The sequence below is a fragment of the Hyla sarda genome, chromosome 9 (genome assembly GCF_029499605.1).
Source record: "Hyla sarda isolate aHylSar1 chromosome 9, aHylSar1.hap1, whole genome shotgun sequence".
NCBI lineage: Eukaryota > Metazoa > Chordata > Amphibia > Anura > Hylidae > Hyla > Hyla sarda.
In genome coordinates, this window is record NC_079197.1 from 144,484,131 (window position 1) to 144,497,234 (window position 13,104).

General features: G+C 40.7%; 1 protein-coding gene across 3 annotated transcripts in view; it reads left to right on the top strand.

The window, feature by feature from the left end:
• SHKBP1 (SH3KBP1 binding protein 1) overlaps positions 1-13,104 on the top strand; it is a 49,185-nt gene that overhangs the window by 15,309 nt on the left and 20,772 nt on the right. For all 3 annotated transcript variants that reach the window (XR_008847596.1, XR_008847595.1, XM_056537991.1), the window contains exons 7-14: positions 1,065-1,235; positions 1,958-2,048; positions 6,161-6,351; positions 9,525-9,640; positions 10,719-10,806; positions 11,217-11,333; positions 11,423-11,593; positions 12,521-12,676. Coding sequence is in view for 1 of the 3 variants with exons in the window: in XM_056537991.1 (XP_056393966.1) it covers positions 1,065-1,235; positions 1,958-2,048; positions 6,161-6,351; positions 9,525-9,640; positions 10,719-10,806; positions 11,217-11,333; positions 11,423-11,593; positions 12,521-12,676 (1,101 nt within the window). In the remaining 2 variants the exon portion in view is untranslated. The remainder of the gene's footprint in view (positions 1-1,064; positions 1,236-1,957; positions 2,049-6,160; positions 6,352-9,524; positions 9,641-10,718; positions 10,807-11,216; positions 11,334-11,422; positions 11,594-12,520; positions 12,677-13,104) is intronic.

Below are 13,104 nucleotides of genomic sequence, written 5' to 3' on the forward strand. Positions count from 1 at the left end.
CCCCCCTTTCCATAGACTTGCATTGAGGGGGTGTGGCCGTGACTTCACAAGCCTCCGCATCACCAGTGATCCGGCACGGAGTGAAGTTCACTCCGTTCACCGCATATCTGGGGTACCGTAGCCGAGATCCCAGGGGTCCCCAGTGGCGGGACCCCTGCGATCAGACATCTTATCCCCTATCCTTTTGGATAGAAGATAAGATGTCTAGGGGCGGAGTACCCTTTAAGCATATTCCTTTTCCCCTCTCAATTCAGCTACTTAATAATTTTTTTTTTTTAAAACAGCTAAATGGCTCCATTTAAAAATACTGCCAAGATTTCATAATCTACCATCTTCTCTTTCCTCGTATTCTGGAGAAATGGATGGATGACTAGGATAGCTCTGAGGCTTCTGCTGTGCCTGAATGCTGCTCTATTAAAGTGGTACTCCCATGGAAAAACATTTTTTAAATCAACTGGTGCCAGAAAGTTAAACAGATTTGTAAATTACTTCTATTAAAAAATATCCTAATCCTTCCAGTACTTTTTAGGGGCTATTTACTACAGAGGAAATGCTTTTCTTTTTGGATTTCTCTTCTGTCACTACCACAGTGCTCTCTGCTGACCATTTTAGGAACTGTCCTGAGCAGGAGAAAATCCCCATAGCAAACATGCTGCTCTGGACAGTTCCTAAAATGGACAGCAGAGGTCAGCAGAGAGCACTGTGGTCGTGACAGAAGAGAAATCCAAAAAGAAAAGCATTTCCTCTATAGTAAACAGCCCCTAAAAAGTACTGGAAGGATTAAGATATTTTTTAATAGAAGTAATTTACAAATCTGTTTAACGTTCTGGCACCAGTTGATTAAAAAAAAAAAGTTTTCCACGGGAGTACCCCTATTGAATTGAGAAAGACAGGGGTAATCGGGCCAGAGACTACTGTTTTTATGCTCGGGAAGAACTTTCTTGAGAACCTGGCCTGCCTGCAAATGATATATACAATTGCCATTTGCTAAAAATGCAGTATTTTGACTTTTGAACAAAAGAGAACAATAAAACATGTGCTTTTTTTTTCTTTTTTGTTTCCAGTCTTCCCAGCTAAGAGGAGGAATCGGCACAGCGTGTCTGGACTGCAGGTCAGCTCTAGAAGTGCTGTGAATGAGCGGGCACCTGTTCGGAGAAGTAACACTATGCCCCCCAATTTGGGTGGAGCTGGTATACTTGGGCGCTTGTTAGAAGAAAGGAGTTATGGAAACGGAGGTTTGTTTTGTAATGTACTTGTTTATAATAGAAACCTATAGACACACTGGGGGACATATTTACAATGTTCACATTTCTACCAAATATTCAAAGGGTTTTGCATGAGAATAATTTAAGGTTTACATTATACAAATCAGTGTTTTTTAAATGTTGAGACTTCTCGTTACATCACGCACTTTGCTTGGTTCAAAATCATAAAAATGTTGTTTTGTTTTAGTTTTTTGTTACACTGATGTCTGCCATTAATCCTTTAGACACTGTGAACAGTACTGATGTTTATATCTATTTTACATCTACACCAGTGGTCTGAAACTGCGGACCTCCAGGTGTTGCAAAACTTCAACTCCCAGCATGCCCGGACAGCCAACGGCTGTCCGGGCATGCTGAAAGTTGAAGTTTTGCAACATCTAGGGGCCACAGTTTGAGACCACTGATCTACACATTTGCTGTAAAGCAAAGCAAGCAATGAAAAGATGTGGGATGGTTCATGACGTCACGACCATGCCCCTTTTTGATGAAACACCACACCCCCTCCCATAGGCTTGCATTGAGGGGGTGTGGTGTTACGGCACAAAGGGGGCGTGGTCGTGTCAAAGGGGGCGTGGGCATACCGCTTGCTCAAAACGTTGGTAACAAAATGTTCCGAACGCTGGGGCAGCGGAGTACCCCTTTAACAAAATGATAGGTTACCCTTTAAATAAATATGACTTGGTTGATTTCAGGGCTGTCTGGAGACCCGGGCATGGTTCGAATCATTTGTGGACACCATAACTGGATTGCTGTGGCTTTTGCTCAGTTCATAGTCTGTTACAGGTAAGTTTATTTGGATAATGGGGATGTTTATTACTGTAGGTTTTCTGTCGGTTTCATTCAGCTTTCCAAAAGAAGGCAATTTGTGTAAAAGGGTCACGGTACTGGTGTTTCAGCCCCTTTGTGCTAGGGATTGACCTCAGGCAAGACCCCCCCCCATTGAGCAGAACTTCTGACGTGACAGAAACCAGTTTGAAAAGTCTCTATACAGGTGTTGGCCATACAAATAAATTCTATTTAGGCTGCTCTTACACTCTGCGCTAACAGTTTTTTGGGCTTGTTTCTGAATTGCAGCTGACACCTGGAAATGGCACCAGCACTTGAGGCTTCCTCGGTAACTGTGGCCAAAAACCAACATCAGGGTCATCCGCCATAACTTGACCATACAGGTAAATAATGTTTCTAATTAGAGATGAGCGAACTTACAGTAAATTCGATTCGTCACGAACTTCTCGGCTCGGCAGTTGATGACTTTTCCTGCATAAATTAGTTCAGCCTTCAGGTGCTCCGGTGGGCTGGAAAAGGTGGATACAGTCCTGGGAAAGAGTCTCCAGCCACCGGAGCACATGAAAGCTGAACTAATTTATGCAGTATAAGTCATCAACTGCCGAGCCGAGAAGTTCGTGACGAATCGAATTTACTGTAAGTTCGCTCATCTCTATTTCTAACGCTTCTTACCAGGCAGAAATCAGTGCAGCCGTTCAGGATATATTCATCTTGTTGCTAATATGGTAATTCCTTGTGCAATTCCATGTGCAACGCATTCTCCTGTCCAATAACTCCACCATATTTCGGATGTACATTGTGTGTGTGCAGCAGGCTAGTCTGCGCCAAGTCCACTCTAGAATGTAATGTCTTCATAGACTGCAATGCATTTCTGATAATAAATATGCATTCCCTCTTTGGGTGGGGGGGGGGGGAGATGGCATTGCACATAAGCCTGCGTTCACATGACTGTCTAGACTTTTCTGTTTGTATCCATAATTGTTCCGTTAATAAACCAAAAAAGAAAACCTTGTTTTTTTTTTTGATTTTTTTTTGATTTTATTTTTTTTGTTTTTTTTTGTTCTGAGCATGCTCAAAGTAAAAACGGATCAAAAAAAGGAATGAAAAAATAGATGCAAAGGGATGACCTTAAAGGCTCATCCGTTTTCCATAGACTTCAATGTTAAATTTACTGTATCCTTTTTGTTGACGGAAGAAAAAAATACAGCATGTGCCGTTTTTTCTGCCGTCAAAAAAAAAAAAGGAAAGGAGCGCAGACGGGTGTAAACGGATTGTAAAAAAAATCCCATTGACATGAATGGGATTTTTTTAAGAACAGTTTTTAATCCGTTTACAGCCTGCAAGAACGGAACCGAAACGGGGATAAAAAAACGGGGACAGACGGCTGTGTGAACGCACCCTAAAAAGAAATGACCGTATTAGCAACAAGATGGATTTCTCCTAAACGGCTGCACCATTTTACGTTCAGTAAGCAGCGTTAGAAACAGGGTCTATCTATAGCAGTGTTTCCCAACCAGGGTGCCTCCAGCTGTTGCAAAACTACGACTCCCAGCATGCCTGGACAGCCTTCGGCTGTCCAGGCATGCTGGGAGTTGTAGTTTTGCAACAGCTGGAGGCACACTGTTGGGAAACACTGATCTATATATTAAAGGGGTATTCTAGGAAAAAACTTTGATATATATATATATATATATATATATATATATATATATATCAAACAATCAACTGGCTCCAGAAAGTTAAACAGATTTGTAAATTACTTCTGTTAAAAAATCTTAATCTTTCCAATAATTATCAGCTGCTGAAGTTGAGTTGTTCTTTTCTGTCTGGCCATAGTGCTCCCTGCTGACATCTCTGCTTGTCTCGGGAACTAGAAGAGGTTTGCTATGGGGATTTGCTTCTACTTTGGACAGTTCCCGAGACAGGTGTCATCAGAGAGCACTTAGACAGAAAAGAACGACTCAACTTCAGCAGCTGATAAGCACTGAAAGGATTAAGATTTTTTAATAGAAGTAATTTACAAATCTATTTAACTTTCTGCAGCCAGTTGATATATATATATATATATAAAAAAAGTTTTTCCTGGATAACCCTTTTTAAGTTTAGTGTTGTCAGTTTCCCTTTTAATGCGGCATCTCCAAGTGCCGGCTACAATACAGAAACACAGGCTGTTAGTGCAGTTTGTAAGGGCACACTCACGTAGCAAAATATCTATCTAGGGAAATTTCGGACATACATTGTGTGCGCAGCAGGCTAGTCTGCGCCAAGTCCACTCTGGAATGTAATGTCTTCATAGACGGCAATGCATTTCTGAGAGGATTCCTCTGACAGAATATGGGGAGAAATAGTGGAAAAAAGCCGGTACAGTGGAGGCGCTGCTCAAGTGGTGAAATTACTGGGAAACTCAGGCGGTGCAGGATAACGATTTTTATTGAAAGTATTGGGACAACGCGTTTCGGCATCTGCTGATGCCTTCCTCAGGTCCACTTAACAATTCCCAAACTCCATTGATGTTCAATGTGAGAGAGCTGAAAGATGATCCTGTCCGGCGTCTGCACCGCTGCTGGTATGACACACAGGATCATCTTTCAGCTCTCTCACATTGAACATCAATGGAGTTTGGGAATTGTTAAGTGGACCTGAGGAAGGCATCAGCAGATGCCGAAACGCGTTGTCCCAATACTTTCAATAAAAATCGTTATCCTGCACCGCCTGAGTTTCCCAGTAATTTCACCACTTGAGCAGCGCCTCCACTGTACCGGCTTTTTTCCACTATTTCTCCCCACATTGCATATCGGCTTCTTACTTAGGAGTCCGATGCCGGTGGGAGAGCTGCAGCTCATCCAATATTAGGGCTGCACAGGTCACAGTGCGGCCCATCCAAGATCGGTATATCACTGTTGGTGTGGTGGAGGGTGCACATCAGTGAATACACTTTTCTCAGCCAGCGCCCCCTGCACCTTTTTCTCTCCCCTCGTCTCCTCTGACAGAATAAACATGTTCATTCTTTCTATGAAGTCTGGAATTTGAATGTCCAAGGAAATTCTACCGTGTACAACAGCAGTAACAGTGGGAGGCTGCTTCACTGGAATTTCTGAGCCAAATTTTTACGCTGGATTCCGCTCGGAAATTCTACTGTGTAAATGGGGCCTTAAGGCTACTTTCAAACTACACTAAAGGCTCCATTACAAACGGACGTTAAGGGCTCTTTATTTTAATTTATTTTTCACATAACGTCATACCAGGGTTCTTAAAGGGGTATTCCAGGCAAAAACTTTTTTTTTATGTATCAACTGGCTCCGGAAAGTTAAACAGATTTGTAAATTACTTCTATTAAAAAATCTTAATCCTTCCAATAGTTATTAGCTTCTGAAGTTGAGTTGCTGTTTTCTGTCTAACTGCTTTCTGATGACTCACGTCCCGGGAGCTGTCCAGCTCCTATGGGGATATTCTCCCATCATGCACAGCTCCCGGGACGTGACATCATCATTGAGCAGTTAGACAGAAAACTTCAGAAACTAATAACTATTGGAAGGATTAAGATTTTTTAATAGAAGTAATTTACAAATCTGTTTAACTTTCCGGAGCCAGTTGATAGATAAAAAAAAGTTTTTGCCTGGAATACCCCTTTGATGCTGCTTATAATTTATTTTTATAACTTTTCATCATATATACATATTATGGCCCTGATTTACTAAGTGTTGTGTAGGTTTCTTTGTGGGTTTTAATTCCCTACAATTTATTTTCCACGGTATTTACTAAGGTTTCCCTACATTTTGCTTTTTTTTTACACATGTTCTGATCTGTTGGGTTTTCCTCAGCTCAAATTTACCACATTTTTGGTGGAAACCTTAGTAAATATGTCGTTTTTTGGTGAAAATGTCAGGGACACGCCCCTTTCTGGCAGCCACGCCCCTTTTTGACGGTTTTCTCAGTAAAATGGAGAGTTAGTCGGGTTTTTTTTCAATTCTGATGCAAATTCTGGCCCAATGCACCAGAATCTGGCGCACAACCCAACAATGCCTGTCGGGTTTACAATAGTAAATCTGGGCCTATGTGTTTTATTGTCCCACAAATGGTTCTTCTTTTGTATTTTTGTTATATAATAGAATGAAAGAGACGTCTGGATGGCAGCTGATTTTCACCAGCCCTTGTCTGGATTGGGTGATTGAGCGGGTAGCTCTTAATGCCAAGACCATTGGAGGGTCCCTGGGAGACAATGATAAAATGCTCGCTGTCTCTTCCTGCAGTGAGATCATCTTGTGGGCGATCACTGGTGATGGCACAGGCAGTGAAATAGGTAAGACAGATAAAACAGACATTTAAACAGTAGAAGAGGTGTTCCAGCACTTTACTGGTTCCCCTTTACGCAGAATAAGTGATAGTTGTCTGTCCAAGCAGTCGGATCCCCCACAATCTCCGGAGTGGGGCCTCAGCTACAGTACAGCGCATCGAATCGGGGAAATGTTTTTAAAGGGGTATTCCAGGAAAAAACTTTTATTTATTTATATATATATATATATATATATATATATATATATATGTATGTATGTATGTATGAATGAATGAACTGGCTCCAGAAAGTTAAACAGATTTTTAAATTACTTCGATTAAAAAAAAATCTTAATCCTGCCAATAATTATCAGCTTCAGCAGCTCATAAGTACTGAAAGGATTAAGATTTTTCAATAGTATTAGTTTACACATCTGTATAACTTTCTGGAGCCAGTTGATATATAAAAAAAAAAGTTTTTTTTTCTGGATAACCCCTTTAACCCCTTAACGACCAAGGACGTATATATTTACGTCCTTGGCCGGCTCCCGCGATATAACGCGGGGTCACGCGGTGACCCTGCGTCATATCTGGTCGGTCCCGGCATGCCGGGACCCGGGGCTAATAGCGCACGGCAGCGATTGTGGTGCCGCGCGCTATTAACCCTTTAGACGCGGCGTTCAAAGTTGAACGCGGCGTCTAAACCAAAAGTGAAAGCTGCCCGGCTGCTCAGCGGGGCTGATCGGGACTACTGCAGTGAAAATGCGTTGTCCCGATCAGCTGGGACACGAGCGGAAGGTCTCTTACCTGCCTCCAGCGTGTCCCCTCGGCGATTGATTGCTCCAAGCCTGAGATGCAGGCTTGAGCAATCGACCACCGATAACGCTGATCATTGCAAAGCTATGGCTTTGCAGTGAACAGTGCTGGCAATCAGTGTGTGCAGTGTTATAGGTCCCTATGGGAGCTATAACCTTGCAAAAAAAAAAAGTGGAAAAAAAAAAAAAAGTTAATAAATGTGATTTAACCCTTTCCTTAATAAAAGTTCAAATCACCCCCCCTTTTCCCATTAAAAAAAAACACCATGTAAATAAAAATAAGGTTGTTTCGCCGCGTGCGTAAATGTCCGAACTATAAAAATTATATCATTAATTAAACCGCACGGTCAATGGCGTACGCGCAAAAAAAATCCAAAATAGTGCATTTTTGGTCGCTTTTTATATAATGAAAAAATGAATAAAAAGTAATCAAAAAGTCCGATCAATACAAAAAGTGGTACCGCTAAAAACTTGAGATCACGGCGCAAAAAATGAGCCCTCATACCGGCCCGTATGCATAAAAATAAAAAAGTTATAGGGGTCAGAAGATGACAATTTTAAACGTATACATTTTTCTGCATGTAGTTATGATTTTTTCCAGAAGTGCGACAAAATCAAACATATATAAGTAGGGTATCATTTTAACCGTATGGACCTACAGAATAATAAGGTGTCATTTTTACCGAAAAATGTACTACGTAGAAACGGAAGCCCCCCAAAGTTACAAAATGGTGTTTTTTTCTTCAATTTTGTCGCACAATGATTTATTTTTGCTGTTTCGCTGTAGATTTTTGGGTGAAATGACTGATGTCACTGCAACCTAGAATTGGTGGCACAAAAAATAAGCCATCATATGGATTTTTAGATGCAAAATTGAAAGGGTTATGATTTTTAAAAGGTGAGGAGGAAAAAACGAAAGTGCAAAAAACTGAAAAACCCGTGGTCCTTAACCCCTTAAGGACCCGGGCTTTTTCCGTTTTTTCATTTTCAATTTTTCCTCCTTAACTTTAAAAAATCATAACTCTTAAAAATTTTCACCTAAAATTATATATAATGGCTTAATTTTTGCGTCACTAATTCTACTTTGTAATGACATTAGTTATTTTACCCAAAAATCTACGGTGAAACGGGAAAAAAAAATCAATGTGCGACAAAATTGATGAAAAAACACTATTTTGTAAGTTTTGGGGGCTTCTGTTTTTACGCAGTACATTTTTTTGTCAAAAATGATACCTTATCTTTATTCTGTAGGTCCATACGGTTAAAATGATACCCTACTTATATAGGTTTGAATTTGTATCACTTCCGAAAAAAATCATAAATACATGCAGGAAAATGTATACGTTTAAAATGGTCATCTTTTGACCCCTATAACTTTTTTATTTTTCTGTGTTCAGGGCGCTATGAGGGCTCATTTTTTGCGCCGTCATCTGAAGTTTTTAGCGGTACCATTTTTGTTCTGATCAGACTTTTTGATCACTTTTTATTCACTTTTTTGTGGTATAAAAAGTGATCAAAAATGCGCTATTTTGGACTTTGGAATTTTTTTGCGCGTACGCCATTGAATGAGCGGTTTAAAAAGTGGTATATTTTTATAATTCGGACATTTCCGCATGCGGCGATACCACATATGTTTATTTTTATTATTATTTACATAATGTTTTTTTTTATTTTTGGAAATGCCGGGTGATTCAAACTTTTATTAGGGGAAAGGATAATTGAAAGGGTTAATGATTTTTTTACACTTTTCTTATGCAATATTATAGCTCCTATAGGGGGCTATAACATTGCATTTACTGATCTTTTACACTGATTGATCCATCTCCATAGGAATGGATCAATCAGTGTTTTCGGCGATTGAATGCTCAAGCCTGGATCTCAGGCTTGAAGCATTCATTCTGCGATCGGACAGCGCAGGAGAAGGTAAGAGACTTCCTCCTGTGCTAGAGCTGTTGGGGATGTGGCGATTATACCGCGGCGATCCCGAACAGCTCCCTGAGCTAGCCGGGCACTTTTACTTTCGTTTTTAGCCGCGCGGCTCAGCTTTGAGCGCGCGGCTAATGTTTAATAGCGCGCGGCACAGCGATCAGTGCCGCACGCTATTAGAGGCGGGTCCCGGCTTCACTATGATGCCGGGCCCGCCGCGATATGATGCGGGGTCACCGTGTGACCCCGCGTTATATCGCAGGACCGGGACTCGTGACGTACGCATACGTCATGGGTCCTTAAGAGGTTAAGGGGTTAAGTGCTGAAAAACCTCTACAACCAGATGTTTGATGAGAAGTGTTTGAAAAAACACTTTCCAACTATGTTTATTCATTGTCTGAAGAGAACTGTGTTGGGACATTGTTTGTTGTTTACTATATTCCTGTCCTATCTGTTTCAGGGGTTTTTAGTCTTGGGGTTCCAGCGGAAGCCTTGTTTTTTGTAGGAAATCAGCTAATAGCCACAAGCCACACTGGCAAGATAGGAGTGTGGAACGCAGTGACCAAACACTGGCAGGTGAGATTTCTACATTGGATACATTGTAATGTGTATTGATTTATCTGCTTCATATACAATGCTGCTGTAAATTGTAAGAATTCCAAATGTCATAAAAAGTATGGCCAGACGGGTTTCTGCAGCTTTATATTTTTGACCGTCTGAAAAGTAATGTGGGTAAAGATATGTAAAAATGTTACATGTCTGTGTGCACATAGATTTAAAGGGGTACTCCACTTTTTTAAAACCGTCCCTATTCAAGGGATGTTGTCACTTCTGTTCAACACCAGTGTGTCCCTGAAGGTGGGGGCTGGAGCACACTGGCGGGAAGCAACGGACCCGTGCATGCAGAAGTGAGATCTGGGTCCCGTTCAGGAGATTAGAGGTCGGACTCCCTCCACGATCAGACACTTATCCTCTATGCTATGTATAAGGGATGTGTGTTTTTTTTTTATTTTTTAAAGGGGTACTGTTCCGAACGCTGGAGTCGGGAACTCGTGATGTCATAGCCCCGCTCCCTCAATACAAGTCTATGGGAGGGGGCGTGACAGCCGTCACGCCCCCTCCCATAGACTTGCATTGAGGGAGTGGGGCTATGATGTCACAAGCTGCCGGCTCTAGCGTTCGGAACAGTTTGTTCCAAACACTGAGCAGCGGAGAACCCGTTTAAAGTTGAATAATCCTTTAAGCCATTATTTCCATAGAAGAATGTTTTAAGGACAAATATAAGGATGTCATAAAAGTAGGAAAATCAGGATTAGCACCAGCTAAAGAGTATGCCCTGGGGCATTTTCAGGAAACCTACCCTATGAATTTCATATGGTCCAATGAGATGCTTCTTGGGTTATATGGGCCAATGAGATGCTTCTTGGGTTATATGGGCCAATGAGATGCTTCTTGGGTTATATGGGCCAATGAGATGCTTCTTGGGTTATATGGGCCAATGAGATGCTTCTTGGGTTATTATTTAAAACTGATTCATGCCATTGCAGATGAATAGAGTTTAATTTCATCACTAAGATAAAGGCCTAAGCCGTCAATGCATTTCTCTCTGATTTCTCATTCCCTGCTCATTCCTACATTCGCTGTTCTGTGACAGATCCAGGATGTAGTACCCATAAACAGCTATGACACCGCTGGATCCTTCCTTCTGCTTGGGTGTAACAATGGATCTGTCTACTATGTAGGTAAATGTATATTACCTTATTTATTTTGCATTTGTGTGACGGGCAGGTAGGTTTGTCGGGCTTTGCAGGAATAATATCTACATTAGATTGGTGTAAGGGTCTGTATATTTCCCTACTAGTCGATTTATTTTCTCCACACTTTATATTTAAAGAGGTACTCCGATGGAAAACAGTTTTTTTTAAATCAACTTGTACCAGAAAGTTAAACAGATTTGTAAATTACTTTTATTTAAAAAATATTAATCCTTCCAGTTGCTGTATGCTCCACAGGAAGTTGTGTAGTTCTTTTCTGCCTGACCACAGTGCTCTCTGCTGACACCTCTGTCCATGTCGGGAACTGTCCAGAGCAGGAGAGGTTTGCTATGGGGATTTACTCCTGCTCTCACATTGCGCCTTTTGCTTTCCTGCAGATGTCCAGAAGTTTCCTTTGCGCATGAAGGACAATGATCTTCTTGTTACAGAGCTTTACCGTGATCCCACAGAGGACGCCATCACTGCCCTCAGTGTCTATCTCACACCTAAGACTAGTAAGGTTTTTTTTTTCTTGTCTGTTTTTATCTTTGTCGCATGCTCCCAATGTGTCTCACACTTAATTCTGAAAATAATTCCTGTGCAGGTGACAGTGGTAATTGGATTGAAATTGCATATGGCACAAGTTCTGGAGTTGTCAGAGTTATAGTTCAGCATCCAGAGACTGTTGGGTCGGGACCTCAACTATTCCAGACCTTTACAGTCCACCGAAGCCCAGTCACTAAAATCATGCTGTCAGAGCGACACCTCATATCAGGTAATTTAAAAAAAAAAAATAATATATATATATATATGTGTGTGTGTGTGTGCGATATATATGAGTCTACGATTAAGCCCCAATGTGGGCGAAACGCGTCAGACGTTTTCCTGTATGTGAATTGTGTCAAGAGTTTTGAATAAAGGAAAGCTGGTTTTATCCTTCACCTGAAGTGCCAGACCTTCTTCTTTTCTTGATATATATAGATATAATGTACAACAAACCCCAGCGCCGAAGCCCGGAGTCACTAACTCCCCTCTTAAACAATCCCCTAAAAATGTACTTTTAATATTATTATAAAAAATCCCTAAGTAAGATTAAAAGGTGTGCTGTTACAGTGCTGTATTAATATATCACTTTCATATAGCAGTCAGGACCCCCTATATATATATATATATATATATATATATATAAAAAAATTTTTTTTTTTTTTATATATATAATCAACTGGCTCCAGAAAGTTAAACAGATTTATAAATTACTTCTATTAAAAAAATCTGAATCCTTTCTGTACTTATGAGCTGCTGAAGTTGTGTTATAAATAATTATAGTTAATAATTATTGGAAGGATTAAGATTTTTTTAAAATAAGTAATTTACAAATCTGTTTAACTTTCTGGAGCCAGTTGATATAATTTTAATTTTTATGGAATACCCCTTTAATTTAAAACTTATTGATGGAATATCCTCAAATAGGCCATCAGTGGCTGATCGGTGATTCAGTCAGCTGTTTGACATTTGGAATAGTACATTAGACAGAGCTATAAGTCCGGTGCTGTCTTCTTGTGTAGTGGTGGGGATGGGGAACTGCAGCTCAGCTCCCATAACTTTAGTGGGAGTTGAGCTACAGTAACGCGTCGTCACCGCTAAACCATGAAAGGCACAGTGTAGTGCGGGTTGTAACTCCCGGTATTTATTTTCTCTTTAGTTTGTGCAGACAACAATCATGTGCGCACATGGACGGTCACTCGCTTCCGTGGTATGATTTCTACCCAACCTGGATCCACTCCTTTGGCATCTTTCAAAATCCTTTCTCTAGAAGATATTGATGGTCATGCTGGCTGCAGTGCAGGAAATGATATTGGTAAATACTTTATAGTCTTCCAGTAAACCTTCACATCACAGCAGAGAAGTGACAAGGATAATGCAATGTGAAAAAGAACAGACATCCTATAGATACAATAATACAATCCAGTAGTAGGCTGCTATTTGAAAATCCAGGACACCTTGCTGGGATTATCAGTCAACCCATGAAAGCCCTCCATTTTTTTTATTTTTTCCAACAAAGGAGGGTGTAAAGGGTAAATTTCAAGGTAAGGAGAGTGGCAGGTATTGCAGCTAACCGGGGGGAGTTATGTGGTCAGAGGAAAAGTGGGAATATCAGGGAGGGCCAAACTAAATAGATATACAGTGGTCCCTCAACATACAATGGTAATTCGTTCCAAATGGACCATCGTTTGCTGAAACCATCGTATGTTGAGGGATCCATGCAATGTTAAATATATGAAAGTT